This window comes from Arachis hypogaea, chromosome 13 (assembly GCF_003086295.3).
Source record: "Arachis hypogaea cultivar Tifrunner chromosome 13, arahy.Tifrunner.gnm2.J5K5, whole genome shotgun sequence".
Lineage (NCBI taxonomy): Eukaryota > Viridiplantae > Streptophyta > Magnoliopsida > Fabales > Fabaceae > Arachis > Arachis hypogaea.
In genome coordinates this window covers 70,463,324-70,480,262 of record NC_092048.1, presented here as the reverse complement: position 1 = coordinate 70,480,262, position 16,939 = coordinate 70,463,324, and the positions used below count along the sequence as shown (strand labels likewise).

The following is a 16,939-nucleotide window of genomic DNA, read 5'->3' as shown; positions in this document are numbered from 1 at the left end:
AACTGTGATACTAACAGAGGAGTGTAGTGCTATCATCCAACACAAGCTGCCTCAAAAATTAAAGGACCCAGGAAGCTTCCAAATTCCCTGTATCATAGGGGAAATAACAGTTGAAAAAGCCTTATGTGACTTGGGAGCTAGTATAAACTTGATGTCCTTAACTATGATGAAAAGAATGAAGATTGAGGAAGCCAAACCAACAAGAATGGCTCTCCAACTGGCAGATCGGTCATTTAAATTCCCTCATGGAATAGTAGAAGACTTGCTAATGAATGTAGGAGACTTCATCTTTCCTGCTGACTTTGTGGTTTTGGACATGGAGGAAGAAGCTAAGGCTTCAATAATCCTGGGGAGGCCATTTTTAGCTACTGCTGGAGCCATCATTGATGTCCAAAAGGGTGAACTTACCCTTAGGCTACATGATGAGAGAATGGTATTCAATATATTAAAGGCCATGAGCTATCCACCAGAATCACTAGGAGAGTGTATGAGGCTATATGCAGTAGAAACTGTGGTGCAAGAAACCTTCGAAGAAGCACTTGAAGGATTGACAGAAGGTGACTCCATGTTAAATGTTAAGGTTGTTGATGTCAGCTCAGCTGAAATGCCTATTCCAAGCACATTGGAGGAGAAGCAAAAGGAGAAAGAAGCACCCAAACTAGAGTTGAAAGCACTGCCTCCTACTCTCAAGTATGCATACTTGAAAAGTGATGGAAGTTACCCAGTGATCATCAATTCTGCCCTTAGTCAAGAACAGAAAGAGGAATTAATCAAGGTGCTGCAAAAGCACCAAGATGCCATTGGATGGACACTTGCTGACTTAAAAGGGATAAGCTCATCCATATGCATGCATAAGATCTTGCTGGAAGATGATTCCAAACCCTCCATTCAAGTCCAAAGAAGATTGAATCCTGTCATGAAAGAAGTGGTCCAAAGAGAAGTGATAAAGCTATGGCAGGCAGGAGTCATTTATCCCATTTCTGATGGCCCATGGGTGAGTCTTGTCCATGTGGTTCCAAAGAAAGGAGGGATCACATTTGTACCCAATGAGAAGAATGAACTCATACCCACAAGAACAGTAACAGGCTGAAGGATGTGCATTGACTATAGGAAACTCAATGAGACAACTAGAAAGGATCATTTTCCACTTCCTTTTATGGACCAGATGTTGGAGAGATTGGCAGGACATGCATATTACTGTTTTCTTGATGGATATTCCGGTTATAATCAAATAGTAGTTGATCCAAGAGTTAAAGAAAAGACATCATTCACCTGTCCATATGGAGTTTTTGCTTACAGGCGCATGCCTTTTGGATTGTGCAATGCCCTTGCAACTTTCCAAAGATGCATGTTGTCTATTTTCTCAGGCATGATTGAAAAATTCATTGAAGTCTTCATGGACGATTTCTCAGTTTTTGGAGATTCCTTTCCCAATTGCCTTAATCATCTTACCTTAGTGTTAAAAAGGTGCCAAGAGGTAAACCTAGTTCTAAACTGGGAGAAATGCCATTTCATGGTAACAGAGGGGATTGTCCTGGGCCATAAAATTTTAGAAAATGGCATAGAAGTAGACAATGCTATGGTGGAATTAATTGAGAAATTACCTCCATCTAGTAATGTCAAGGCAATTAGGAGTTTTTTAGGCCATGATGGTTTCTACAGAAGGTTTATCAGAGAGTTTTCCAAAATTGCAAAGCCTTTGAGCAACCTATTAGTCTCTGATACACATTTTGTATTTGATCAAAAATGCAAACTAGCTTTTGAAACACTGAAAAGAGAGCTTTCCGCAGTACCTATCATTGCCCCACCTGATTGGAATTTGCCTTTTGAACTGATGTGTGATGCATCAGAATTTGCTGTTGGGGCAGTGCTTGGACAAAGGAAAGGCAATTTAGTGCATGTTATATATTATGCCAACAAGGTTTTGAATGAAACTCAAAGGAATTATACCACTACTAAGAAGGAACTACTGGCAATAGTGTTTGCATTTGACAAGTTTAGATCTTATCTCATTGGATCTAAAGTGATTGTTTTTACTTATCATGCAGCAATAAAATATTTACTTGCAAAACAAGAGTCAAAACCAAGACTGATAAGGTGGATTTTGCTATTGCAGGAATTCAACATTAAGATTAAAGACAAGAAGGGAGTGAAGAACAAAGTAGCAGATCATTTGTCCAGAATCCCTTGTGAAGAAGGCAGCACCCACAAATCAAGTGTCAATGAATTCTTCCCTGATGAGCAATCAATGCTGGTTCATAAGGCACCCTGGTTCGCAGACATTGCTAATTTTAGGGCCACTGGGGAATTTCCTTCAATGATCAACAAGCATCAAAAGAGGAAACTCATCAATGATGCAAAGTATTTCATTTGGGATGAGCCATACTTATTCAAAAAATGCTCAGATGGATTGCTCAGAAGATGTATTTCAGAGGAAGAAGGAAGGGAAGTCTTATTGAATTGTCATGGTTCTTGCTATGTGGGCTATTTTGGAGGAGAAAGAATCGCAGCAAAAGTCTTGCAGTGCGGATTCTTTCGACCCACCATCTTCAAAGATGCACGAGTGCTAGTGAAGAACTGCAATGAATGTCAGCGGGCTGGAAATTTGCCCAAGAAAAATGAGATGCCACAGCAATTCATCTTGGAACTTGAGCTATTTGATGTACGAGGGATTGATTTCATGGGATCATTCCCAACCTCATACTCAAACAATTACATTTTGGTGGCAGTGGACTATGTGTCCAAGTGGGTGGATGCCATTGCAACACCTACAAATGACAACAAGGTGGTCCTGAACTTCCTCTGAAAAAATATCTTTAGCTGGTTTGGAGTTCCCAGAGCACTCATCGGTGATGGAGGAAGCCATTTTTGCAATAGGCCACTAGAGACCCTCCTCATGAGATATTGTAACAACCCTGATTTTCGAGTACGCGAGATCTTTTCTACAGGCACGAATTTCTCTGGAAGATCAGTAAAGGGAACACCTCTGATATATCATCAAGTATCTCAATCCTCATTTTCATTATGTCATCTTTAAGATAGAACCATTTATGAGGCAAGCTCAATAACACAGTCACGAAGAACCTAGTTTTTGAACCGTATCGGTTAGGAGTTTTGATTCAGTTTTTCGTAAATAGTTTCAGTTTGACAAACCGGACCCGATTTATGAGAGAAGAGAGATAATAGGATGATATTATCATTATATTAATATTAGAGGCTTCTTGAATGATATTATAAGGTTACCTGGTCTGTTTTAGTTAAAAACAGGAAATCAGTTTAACCGAGTTTAGGTTTTACTGGTGCAGCTTAGCACTAGCACTCTCTGATGACGTTAGCAATGCTAAGGTCTCATCATACATGTTTTATTCTCATAATAAATATGTTACTAGTGTCATTTATGCTAGTAGCTCAGAAAATAATTTTTAGAGATGTTTTAACAAGTGTTCTGATACATCTAGTTTTAGTAGTTATATACCTGAGATATTTTAATATTATTTTAACCCACCTCCAAGCCAACCAATCACAACTCACCTTACACCCCCAAGACCTCCAAGGCTGTCTCATTTCATCATTTTGGCCGAAAATAACAAGAGAGAAAAGAGAGAACTTTCATGAACACTTAATCTTCAAAGCCTGATTTCTTCTGAACTAAAACTCAAATCAAAACTCTGATTTCACCAAAGTGATCCTCTCTTCTTTCTCTACATAACCATGTTACTTATCAAGGATGGAAATAAGGTGAGATGGCTGTCTCCCTCCCATTTCAATTCGGTTTTCAAGGAAAACCATGCAAAACATGTGTTTTCTTGATGTTTTTCCTTAGGAATCATGCTTAACTTGACTTGAGGGCCAAGAAACGTGAATTTACAGCAAGTCTAAGGTTATAAATCACTTCCTAACATGCTGAGTGAGATTTGGTTAGTTGAGGGTTTTTGGATTTAAAGTTGTTCTTGACGTGATTTAGGAGGAAAAAGTGTTTAAGGACCACCTGAAAGTCTAACCGAATTAGGAGCAGCAAAACCAGGTAGGGTGTCACGAAATTAATCTTGATTATTTGTGTTTGAGTTGTGTGAATGTTGTATAAATTGGCTGTGCTAAAAATTGGTTGCATATATGATTGATTCTTGGTGAAAATTTGGTGAAATTTTGATGAAATTTGATGAAATTCAAGCTTTAAAGTTCATGTTCTTGGGAAGCTGGAAAAACGAAACCCTAAGCTTAAATTGAGGTTCAATTTGTGTTGAAATCATGTAGAAAATATGGGGTTTTAGTGGCTACTAATTTATTATGAATTATAGTAAAAATCGGTTGCTGAAAAGACTGAAAAACGGGTAAAAACAGAGAAGGAATCTGAAGAATTTATGAAGAACATGAAGAACACTTTGAGTGTGATGAAGAACAATGAAGAACAGGCTTTAGATCCTTAAAAGGGCAAGGAAGTAAAATTTTTGGTGTTTAAGGGGTTATTTGGTAATTTATGAAAGTTAGGGTGGTAAAAGTAGAAATATTAAAAGTTACGGGTGGTAAAAAGTGAATTTTAAAGGTTAAAAGTAAAAGTAAGTTAATTTTCAAAAATTTAATGATAAAATAATTAAAAAATAATAAAATATTAAATAATAATATTTAATTAAAAATAATAATTTAATAAAATTAATAAAATAATGCAGAAAAGGCAGTTTTCTGTAAAAGCTTTAGAAAGACGACTTTAAGCACAGAATCTCATAATTACTTTCATAAAACACTTAGGGAGTGGTAAAAACATATTAGTGAGGCAAAGATAAATAAAAGATAAAAAGTTGAAGAAAAGATAAAAATCGAAGAAAAAGTCTGCAAGGTTTTAATGACAGAAAAACAGACAGAAATTAGTGAACGAACTAGGGCAACATAGTTAGTCCTTGAGTTGCGACTAGGGTTAGGTATTATATGAAAAGTTAAACTGTTTTAGTATAGACTTAATGAACCTATACTTGGGACAGACTAACTATTCATACCGAAATTTACATAAGCTTTAAATACATACGTTAAACAGAAAAATCAGAGCAGAGTAAAGAAACACAGAGAACAGAGTAACCAGAGCAGAATAAAGGGATACAGAAAAAAGAGTAATCAGAGCAAAGTAAAAAGACAAAGAGAAAAGAGTAATGTGATAAAGAGAAATGGTTTGAATTAAGATGTTGTGAAAGTAAAAGCTGTAGAGTTTGTATAGCATGACTGAACAGAGAAAGAAAGAAGTACTGTATAAGAATGTGAAAGTGATGATGAATAATGAGAATGTTAATGAATGATGATAATGAGAATGATTATGTAAGAATCTGCTGCAGAGAGGCAGTCAGATAGATGGTGGTACGACCACTGAGAACGCTTTCCTGGGATACCTTGCTATAATGCTTTGCTGTAAGACAGAGGTTGCTTATAGAGGTATCGAGATGAGTGTGCTCCTGTAAGACAGAGGTTGCTTACAGTGAGTGTGTTGTTGCTCCTGTAAGACAGAGGTTGCTTACAGTGAGAATGTTGTTACTCCTATAAGACAGAGGTTGCTTATAGTGAGTCTGTTGGGCGTATATCGGCTAATAAGTGCCGCCCTGCAAGACAAAGGTTGCTTGCAGTGGATACCCTGCAAGACAAAAGTTGCTTGCAGTGGATATTGCCAACAGGAAAGCCTTATCCAGACAGAGGTTGCTGGGTAACGTCGGGAGCGGGTATGTAACCGACAAATGAGCTCATTACCTGCACTAGGGCTAGACATGCATCATACTTGGCTGTGCATTTTCCTCTGTTATGATTGTTGTATGAATGTATGCTTTCCTTGTTTGTATTCTATTCTTTGTGTCTGTGTTGTATTTTCTTGTATTTTTCTGTTTGTGTTCTTTTTTCTATTTTCTCTATTTCCTCTATTTATATGTATCTTCTATTTACTGCTTCTTGTATTCTGCTATTTGTCTGCTAAACAGCACGGAATTAATAAACTTAACTAATAACCCCGACCCTACTAAGAACTCCCAAGTTCTTACCCCTTCTCTCTCCCTTCCCCCTTCAGATTGAAGCTTGGGTACACTTCCGTAGTTCGCTGATGACCGTTCACAAAGAGGATTCCGCTCTAGGTAGTCTTCTGAGTCTAGGGTGAATCCCGTTCTCTATTCATATGTATATACGGTGAGACCAGCCAACGTCTGCACCCCGTTTATACGCGAACTTTAACCTAAATCCTATGTACGAGACTCTTGTTATGTGGCTACTTGATGAGATACTGGAGTGATGTCATCTGGCAATATCTGATCGTGCAGAGGAGTAGAAGATGATGTTCCACCTTTTGATGATGTTCCACCTGATTTGATTTTTGAAGACTTAGAACATACTTTCCCTTGCTTTAGTAGTTTAGAGGGACTAGGTGAGTATAGAGTCTAGGCTAGCCTAGGTGCCAGCTTAGGGACCTCTTGAACAGGTCAGGACCTGGGATGTTGTATGTATGTATTTGTATATAGTTATTATCTAGCTATATCTAGGGGTGTTCTAACTAAAAGTCTATACTCTAAAAAAGCTGGATCACGGAATGTTATCAACTGCTTGAGATGTATTTATGTGTGGTTTTTTATAACCGTTTTATCTATTATTATTTGTGAATTGCTTATGAATGATTCTATTTATTAATCCAAACGTTTTAAAAAAAAAGTACCTCACTAACTAACTACGCTTTTAACAACGAATCAGGCTCATATAATAAATAATAGATAATAATTAGGATGACAAATTGGTAGCACTCAGTTTCTGGTATGTCCTAAGCATACTGAAAAATTGGGTCGTTACAATTTGGTATCAGAGTAGTTTGTTCCCGGTAGAGCCTGGGGAGTGGACTGACTATGCTTTATTGCATACTCTGCTTGTGTGTCTCATGCCGATAGGGTATCTTTAAGATACATTTGGCATGAATGTCTATGAGTGCTCATTTTGGGAATGTTCGTACTTAACTTGAGATATTAAGACTGATCACCTTAATGTTGATTGTTTGGTGCGGATAAGACCTCAATGACTATGAATAGGCACGGTTTAATCGAGCTCCGAACGACGAATTGTTGTGAGCCACAGCTATCTTCATAGCTATTATGATCTCCATGACTATGACTATGTGAGATTTAGATGCTGTAAGGAATGAACCGATCTCTTCGTCAGGATGGCTTGAAGGAAATAGACTGCTTGAAGATGGATTCCTGTAGGCGGCTGAAATTTTGAGGGCAAAATTTTCTTTTAGGAGGGTAGAATGTAACAACCCTGATTTTCGAGTACGCGAGATCTTTTCTACAGGCACGAATTTCTTCGGAAGATCAGTAAAGGGAACACCTCTGATATATCATCAAGTATCTCAATCCTCATTGTCATTATGTCATCTTTAAGATAGAACCTTTTATGAGGCAAGCTCAATAACGCAGTCACGAAGAACCTAGTTTTTGAACCGTATCGGTTAGGAGTTTTGATTCGGTTTTTTGGAAATAGTTTCAATTTGACAAACCGGACCCGATTTATGAGATAAGAGAGATAATAGGATGATATTATCATTATATTAGTATTAGAGGCTTCTTGAATGATATTATAAGGTTACCTGGTCTGTTTTAGTTAAAAACAGGAAATCGGTTTAACTGGGTTTAGGTTTTACTGGTGCAGCTTAGCACTAGCACTCTCTGATGATGTTAGCAATGCTAAGGCCTCATCATACATGTTCTATTCTCATAATAAATATGTTACTAGTGTCATTTATGCTAGTAGCTCAGAAAATAATTTTTAGAGATGTTTTTACAAGTGTTCCGATACATCTAGTTTTAGTAGTTATACACCTGAGATATTTTAATATTATTTTAACCCACCTCCAAGCCAACCAATCACAACTCACCTTACACCCCAAGACCTTCAAGGCTGTCTCATTTTATCATTTTGGCCAAAAATAACAAGAGAGAAAAGAGAGAACTTTCATGAACACTTAATCTTCAAAGCTTGATTTCTTCTGAACTAAAACTCAAATCAAAACTCTGATTTCACCAAAATGATCCTCTCTTCTTTCTCTACATAACCATATAACTTATCAATGATGGAAATAAGGTGAGATGGCTGTCTCCCTCCCATTTCAATTCGGTTTTCAAGGAAAATCATGCAAAACATGTGTTTTCTTGATTTTTTCCTTAGCAATCATGCTTAACTTGACTTGAGAGCCAAGAAACGTGAATTTACAACAAGTCTAAGCTTAGAAATCACTTCCTAACATGCTGAGTGAGATTTGGTTAGTTGAGAGTTTTTGGATTTAAAGTTGTTCTTGATGTGATTTAGGAGGAAAAAGTTCTTAAAGACCACCTGAAAGTCTAACCGAATTAGGAGCAGCAAAACCAGGTAGGGTGTCACGAAATTAATCTTGATTATTTGTGTTTGATTTGTGTGAATGTTGTATAAATTTGCTGTGCTAAAAATTGGTTGCATATATGATTGATTCTTGGTGAAAATTTGGTGAAATTTTGATGAAATTTGATGAAATTCAAGCTTTAAAGTTCATGTTCTTGGGAAGCTGGAAAAACGAAACCCTAAGCTTAAATTGAGGTTCAATTTGTGTTGAAATCATGTAGAAAATATGGAGTTTTAGTGGCTGCTAATTTATTATGAATTATAGTAAAAATCGGTTGCTGAAAAGACTGAAAAACGGGTAAAAACAGAGAAGGAATCTGAAGAATTTATGAAGAACATGAAGAACACTTTGAGTGTGATGAAGAACAGGCTTTAGATCCTTAAAAGGGCAAGGAAGTAAAATTTTTGGTGTTTAAGGGGTTATTTGGTAATTTATGAAAGTTAGGGTGGTAAAAGTATAAATATTAAAAGTTACGGGTGGTAAAAAGTGAATTTTAAAGGTTAAAAGTAAAATTAAGTTAATTTTCAAAAATTTAATGATAAAATAATTAAAAAATAATAAAATATTAAATAATAATATTTAATTAAAAATAATATTTTAATAAAATTAATAAAATAATGCAGAAAAGGCAGTTTTCTGTAAAAGCTTTAGAAAGACGACTTTAAGCACAGAATCTCATAATTACTTTCATAAAACACTTAGGGAGTGGTAAAAACATATTAGTGAGGCAAAGATAAATAAAAGATAAAAAGTTGAAGAAAAGATAAAAATCGAATAAAAAGTCTGTAAGGTTTTAATGACAGAAAAATAGATAGAAATTAGTGAACGAACTAGGGCAACGTAGTTAGTCCTTGAGTTGCGACTAGGGTTAGGTATTATATGAAAAGTTAAACTGTTTCAGTATAGACTTAATGAACCTATACTTGGGACAGACTAACTATTCATACCGAAATTTACATAAGCTATAAATACATACGTTAAATAGAGAAATCAGAGCAGAGTAAAGAAACATAGAGAACAGAGTAACCAGAGCAGAATAAAAGGATACAGAGAAAAGAGTAATCAGAGCAAAGTAAAAAGACAAAGAGAAAAGAGTAATGTGATAAAGAGAAATGGTTTGAATTAAGATGTTGTAAAAGTAAAAGCTGTAGAGTTTGTATAGCATGATTGAACAGAGAAAGAAAGAAGTACTGCATAAGAATGTGAAAGTGATGATGAATAATGAGAATGTTAATGAATGATGATAATGAGAATGATTATGTAAGAATCTGCTGCAGAGAGGCAGTCAGATAGATGGTGGTACGACCACTGAGAACGCTTTCCTGGGATACCTTGCTATAATGCTTTGCTGTAAGACAGAGGTTGCTTATAGAGGTATCGAGATGAGTGTGCTCCTGTAAGACAGAGGTTGCTTACAGTGAGTGTGTTGTTGTTCCTGTAAGACAGAGGTTGCTTACAGTGAGTATGTTGTTGCTCCTGTAAGACAGAGGTTGCTTATAGTGAGTCTGTTAGGCGTATATCGGCTAATAAGTGCCGCCCTGCAAGACAAAGGTTGCTTGCAGTGGATATTGCCAACAGGAAAGCCTTATCCAGACAGAGGTTGCTGGGTAACGTCAGGAGTGGGTATGTAACCGACAAATGAGCTCATTACCTGCACTATGGCTAGACATGCATCATACTTGGCTGTGCATTTTCCTCTGTTATGATTGTTGTATGAATGTATGCTTTCCTTGTTTGTATTTTATTCTCTGTGTCTGTGTTGTATTTTCTTGTATTTTTCTGTTTGTGTTCTGTTTTCTATTTTCTCTATTTCCTCTATTTATATGTATCTTCTATTTACTGCTTCTTGTATTCTGCTATTTGTCTGCTAAACAACACGGAATTAATGAACTTAACTAATAACCCCGACCCTACTAAGAACTCCCAAGTTCTTACCCCTTCTCTCTCCCTTCCCCCTTCAGATGGAAGCTTGGGTACACTTCCGTAGTTCGCTTATTACCGTTCACAAAGAGGATTCCGCTCTAGGTAGTCTTCTGAGTCTTGGGTGAATCCCGTTCTCTGTTCATATGTATATACGGTGAAACCAGCCAATATCTGCACCCCGTTTGTACGCGAACTTTAACCTAAATTCTATGTACGAGACTCTTGTTATATGGCTACTTGATGAGGTACTGGATTGATATCATATGGCAATATCTGATCGTGCAGAGGAGTAGAAGATGATGTTCCACCTTTTGATGACGTTCCACCTGACTTGAGTTTTGAAGACTTAGAACATACTTTCCCTCGCTTTAGTAGTTTAGAGGGACTAGGTGAGTATAGAGTCTAGGCTAGCCTAGGTGCCAGCTTAGGGACCTCTTGAACAGGTCAGGACCTGGGATGTTGTATGTATGTATATGTATATAGTTATTATCTAGCTATATCTAGGGGTGTTCTATCTAAAAGTCTATACTCTAATAAAGCTGGATCACGGAATGCTATCATCTGCTTGAGATGTATTTATGTGTGGTTGTTTATAAGCGTTTTATCTATTATTATTTGTGAATTGCTTATGAATGATTCTATTTATTAATCCAAACGTTTTAAAAAAAAAGTACCTCACTAACTAACTACGCTTTTAACAACGAATCAGGCTCATATAATAAATAATAGATAATAATTAGGATGACAAATTGGTAGCACTCAGTTTCTGGTATGTCCTAGGCGTACTAAAAATTGGGTCGTTACAGATATGGGGTTAAGCACAGGGTTGCCAAACCCTATCACCCGCAAACAAGTGGCCAGACAGAAGTATCCAATCGAGAGCTAAAAAGGATCCTGGAAAAGATGGTGGGAGCTTCAAGAAAAGACTAGTCAAAGAAGCTGGATGATGCTCTTTGGGTATACAGGACAGCCTTTAAAATACCAATTGGGATGTCTCCATATCAACTGGTGTATGGTATGGCTTGTCACCTGCCATTAGAGCTTGAACACAAAGCTTTCTGGGCTCTCAAGTTATTGAATTTTGATGGTGAAGCAGCTGGTGAAAGGAGGCTCTTACAACTGTAATAATTGGAAGAATTCAGATTCCAAGCCTATGAAAATGCAAAAATGTACAAGGAAAAGGCAAAGGAAAAACACGACCTCAAGATGGCACCAAGAAGCTTTGAGGAAGGACAGAAAGTGCTACTTTACAACTCCATATTGAAACTTTTCCCTGGGAAATTAAGATCAAGGTGGTCTGGCCCTTTTCTTATCACCAAGGTTTCCCCTTATGGACATATAGAAATCATGGAAGAAAAATCACAGGAGACCTTCACTGTAAATAGACAAAGGCTCAAGCACTACTTGGGTGATATGAAGGAAAGGACTAAGAAAAAATACAGACTCGACTGAGAGAGTTAGTCGTCAAGCTAGTGACATTAAAAGAGCGCTTGTTGGGAGGCAAACCAACTAAAGGTAATTCTCTTTCCATAGCTTGTCAATAAGAGAGTAATGAGATTTCTCTACATTGCTAGGAGCTAAGTTTGGTGTTGCACACCAAAGAAAGTAAAGGGTGAGTGTGTAAATCTAAGTTTGGTGTTCCACCATGGTTTTCATTAAAGAAGACATTTCACCCTTATCATAACAAAAGTGGGATCCTTGGTCGCTCACGATTGCTCGTGGCGACCCGTAACGGCATACAATGTGATTTCTAATAAAAGAAACAACGGTATTGGGGTCGTCAAAGTGGGTAGGTATTGCTTCTACCCACTTTGACACGTAGTCAACCGCTAGCAGAATATATAGATATCCACTTGAGTTGGGAAACGGTCCCATAAAGTCAATGCCCCATACATCAAATATCTCATAAAACAACATAGGTTGATGAGGCATTTCATCCCTTTGGGACGTGTTTCCCGACTTCTGACACTGATGGCAAGACACACAGAACCGGTTAGCATCCTTGAATAAGGTTGGCCACCAGAATCCACAATCCAACACCTTTTTAGCTATCTTTTGTGGGCCAAAGTGGCCACCACATTCGGACGAATGTTAAGCTTCAAGAACGGGTTGAATTTCAGATTCCGGCACACATCTTTGAATTACTTGGTCCATGCCCCTCTTCCACAAGTGAGGATCATCCCAAATGTAGTATTTGGAATCACTCCTCAACTTGTCTCTTTGGTTGTTAGAAAAGTTGGGAGGGAAGATTTTCGCAACCAAGTAGTTCGCCATTGGGGCAAACCAAGGAAAGCTATCCGACACAGCATGCAAACTATCCAATGGGAATGAGTCATTGATCGGAAATGGGTCAAATTTTAAATTCTCAAGGCGGCTTAAATGATCCGCAACCAAGTTTTGAGACCCACTCCAGTACCTAATCTCAATGTCGAATTCTTGCAAAAGCAAGATCCAACGTATGAGTCTAGGCTTTGACTCATTCTTGGTCAATAAGTACTTCAAAGCTGCATGATCCGTGTATACCACTATCTTGGACCCTAGCAGATAAGATCTGAATTTATCTAAAGCATGAACAATAGCTAGGAGTTCCTTTTCTGTAGTGGTATAGTTGGATTGCGCTGCATCCAATGTTTTAAAAGAGTAAGCAATGACATAAGGAAGTTTACCATCGCGATGTGCAAGCGCGGCACCTACAGCATGGTTTGAAGCATTGCACATTATCTCAAATGGCAATGTCCAGTTGGGGCCTCGCACAATCGATGCTGTGGTAAGAACTCTCCTTAGCTCTTCAAATGCTTTCACACATGCACTGTCAAACTCAAAATCCACATCTTTTTGGAGTAGGCGCGACAATGGCAAAGCAATTTTGCTGAAATCTTTGATAAAGCGCCTGCAAAATCCTGCATGTCCCAAAAACGAGCGAACCTCCCTCACAGATGAGGGGTGAAGTAAAGTGGTGACAACATCGACCTTGGCCGGGTCTACAGAAATGCCTTCACTAGATACCACATGTCCTAACACTATACCTTGCCTTACCATAAAGTGGCATTTTTCAAAGTTTAAGACAAGGTTAGTGTCAACACATCTAGCTAGGACCTTGGCCAAGTTCTCTAAGCAACAATTAAATGAATTTCCATAAACACTGAAGTCGTCCATAAAGACTTCCAGACAATTCTCCATTAGATCAGAAAAGACACTGGTCATACACCGCTGAAAAGTAGCAGGTGCATTACATAGTCCAAATGGCATCCTTTTATAGGCAAAGGTGCCAAAAGGGCAAGTGAATGTGGTCTTTTCCTGATCTTCAGGAGCAATGTGAATCTGGAAGTAACCAGTGAATCCATCAAGAAAGCAATAATGGGATTTACCCACCAAACGGTCCAACATCTGATCAACAAAGGGCAAAGGGTAGTGGTCCTTTCTTGTAGCGGCGTTCAACCTCCTATAATCGATGCACACTCGCCATGCATTTTGTACTCTCTTGGTGACCACTCCACCATCATCCTTCTTAATCGCAGTAATGCCCAATTTCTTGGGAACAACATGGACTGGGCTCACCCATTCACTATCAGAAATTGGGTATATGATACCCGCATCAAGTAGCCTAGTGACCTCCTTCTTTACCACATCAAGGATGGTCGGGTTGAGCCTCCTTTGAGGTTGCCTAACCAGCCTAGCTCCCTCTTGGAGAAATATACGATGCATGCACTTGTGAGGGTCAATCCCCACAATATCAGCTAGGCTCCAACCAATTGCCTTCTTGTACCTTCTTAGGACATCTAGGAGCTTTTCTTCTTCTTCACTCGAAAGCTCACTAGCAATAATGACTGGAAACTTTTGGTTGTCCTCTAAGAAAGCAAACTTCAAATGAGATGGAAGAGGCTTCAGTTCACTTTTTGCCTCAAGCTGAGGTTCCTTTTCATCAAGCTCACGGAGTTCATTCTCAACAACTTTCTCATATTCATTCTCTTGGTCATCCGTCTCTTCAACAACATGGTAGCACAACTTGTTGTGGTCTTCTTCTTGCACTTTCGCTACCACTTCATCGATTACATCACATCGGAGAACGAAATGCTCTTCGGGAGGATGCTTCATGGCCTCTTCTAAATTGAACTTGATAGTTTTGTCTCCAACCTCAAAAGAATATGTGCCGGTGAAGGCATCTAACTTGAATTTAGAGGTCTTGAGGAAGGGTCTACCAAGTAGAACAGAGGATGAGCTTCTATTTTCTGTTGGGGGCATTTCAAGGATGTAAAAGTCAACCGGAAAGACTAAGTCCTTGATTGCCACAAGTACATCTTCTGCTATTCCCATCACCGTGATCACACTTTTATCGGCTAAGGCAAACTTCGCCGCCGACTTCTTTAATGGAGCTAAATTCAACCGCACAAAGATAGAAAGTGGCATGATGCTTACGCAAGCTCCTAGATCATACATACAGTCATGAAAAGTACGTCCACCAATACAACAAGAAACTAAACAAGGTCTAGAGTCACCACCTTTCTTTGGAATAGGTTCCATCAAGGAAGAAATTGAACTACCCAAGGATAATGTCTCCAACTCTCGTATCCTATCCTTGTGTGTGCACAAGTCTTTCAGAAATTTTGTATACTTCAAAATTTGTTGGATAGCATCAAGAAGTGGTATGGTTACCTCAACTTTCTTGAACACTTGAAGCATGTTTAAATCGAATTCCGGCGTCTTCTTTGCTTTCTTCACCAAGAAAGGAAATGGGATAGGAATGGACTCATCCACTATAGCTTTCCTCTTGGGTTCCTTAAGGCTTACACTTTCTTCATCATGCTTTTTGACTACCTCCTCCTCTTCATGTGGAGCTTCAACAACCACTTCTTCCTCATGAATGTCTTCCATTACCCTAGGAGGTATCTCTTCTAATGTAGTCCCCGACTGTATAGTGATGACGTTGAGACCACCTTTGGGGTTTGGTTGGGGTTGGGAAGGAAGGCTAGAAGAGCTTGAGGGTTGGTTGGTATTGTTGGAGGACATGGACATCTTCGAGATCATGTCGGTAAGATTGGCTAATTAAGCGCCCATGGTATCGAATTGAGCCTTGTAGCTCTCGTCCCGTTTCTCCATAGTGGTTCTAAGCTCATCAAATTGATTGGTGGAAGATGAAGAGGATTGGTTAGATTGTTGTCTATGGTGTGGTGCTTGGTATTTGATGTAGTTGCTTTGGTTTTGGTTTTGGTGATTTTGGTTGGCTTGGTGGTTGTTGTTGTTGTGATGGTATTTAGATGAAGATTGGTTGTTGTTGTAATGAGAAGAAGAGTTGTTCCATCTTTGGTTTTGATTGCTCCCTTGTGCATTATCCCTCCACCCTTGATTTTAATTACTACCATGAGAGTAGTTATTTTGGCCTTGAGAAGGATAGGGTAGACGGTTGTTGTAATTCACATTGGCCACAACAAGAGCATGCTCCTCTAGAGTTTGATGGAATTGATCAGTGTAATGCGTGGTGCTAGAGCACAAACCACAAATTCTAGGAGGGCCTTCAAGTTGAGTGATGAGCGGATAATTTATACGCTTTTTGGCATTGTTTTTACATAGTTTTTAGTATAATTTAGTTAGTTTTTAGTATATTTTTATTAGTTTTTAATTAAAATTTACATTTCTAGACTTTACTATGAGTTTGTGTATTTTTCTGTGATTTCAGGTATTTTCTGGCTGAAATTGAGGGACTTGAGTAAAAATCAGATTCGGAGGTTGAAGAAGGACTGCAGATGTTATTGGATTCTGACCTCCCTGCACTCAAAGTGGATTTTCTAGAGCTACAGAACTCCAAATGGTGCGCTCTCAATTGCGTTAGAAAGTAGACATCCAGGGCTTTCCAGAAATATATAATAGTCCATACTTTGATTAAGGATAGATGACGTAAACGGGCGTTGAACGCCAGTTCCATGCTGCATTCTAGAGTCAAACGCCAGAAACAGGTTGCAAAGTGGAGTTAAACGCCAGAAACAGGTGACAAACTGGCATTCAACTCCAAGAGAAGCCTCTACACGTGTAAAGCTCTATGCTCAGCCCAAGCACACACCAAGTGGGCCCCAGAAGTGGATTTCTGCATCAATTACTCATTCTGTAAACCCTAGTAACTAGTTTAGTATAAATAGGACTTTTTACTATTGTATTTACATCTTCGGATCAGATCTTTGATTAGTTTTATGCTATCTTAGACTTTTAGGAGGGCTGGCCATTCGGCCATGCCTGGACCTTATCACTTATGTATTTTTTACGATAGAGTTTCTACACTCCATAGATTAAGGTATAGAGCTTTGCTGTTCCTCATAAATTAATACAAAGTACTACTGTTTTTCTATTCAATTCAACTTATTCCGCTTCTAAGATGTTCATTCGCACCCAAGAACATGATGAATGTGATGATTATGTGACGCTCATCATCATTCTCACTTATGAACGCGTGCCTGACAAACACTTCTGTTCTACATGCAAACAAGCTAGAATGAGTATCTCTTGGATATCTAATATAGGGGACCGAGTCCGAGTTATTAGTATCTTCGTGGTATAAGTTAGAACCCATGGACGGCCATTCTTGAGAATTCGGAAAGTCTAAACCTTGTCTATGGTATTCCGAGTAGGATTCAGGGATTGAAT

The 16,939-nt window shown here is 38.4% G+C and overlaps 1 protein-coding gene across 1 annotated transcript; it reads left to right on the top strand.

The window, feature by feature from the left end:
* Positions 1 to 205: 205 nt before the first annotated feature.
* Positions 206 to 2,806, top strand: LOC140177629 (uncharacterized). Its single transcript, XM_072210767.1, has 3 exons — positions 206 to 1,078; positions 2,117 to 2,662; positions 2,747 to 2,806. Exons 1-3 carry the CDS (start codon positions 206 to 208, stop codon positions 2,804 to 2,806), a joined length of 1,479 nt encoding a protein of 492 aa, XP_072066868.1.
* Positions 2,807 to 16,939: the final 14,133 nt, after the last annotated feature.

Coding starts and splice junctions, on each gene's coding strand:
- LOC140177629 (XM_072210767.1), top strand. CDS start 206: ATGGCTCTCCAACTGGCAGATCGGTCATTTAAATTCCCTCATGGAATA. Junction 1,079..2,116: donor AACTCATACCCACAAGAACA/GTAACAGGCTGA, acceptor TTGCTATTGCAG/GAATTCAACATTAAGATTAA. Junction 2,663..2,746: donor TGGAACTTGAGCTATTTGAT/GTACGAGGGATT, acceptor TATGTGTCCAAG/TGGGTGGATGCCATTGCAAC.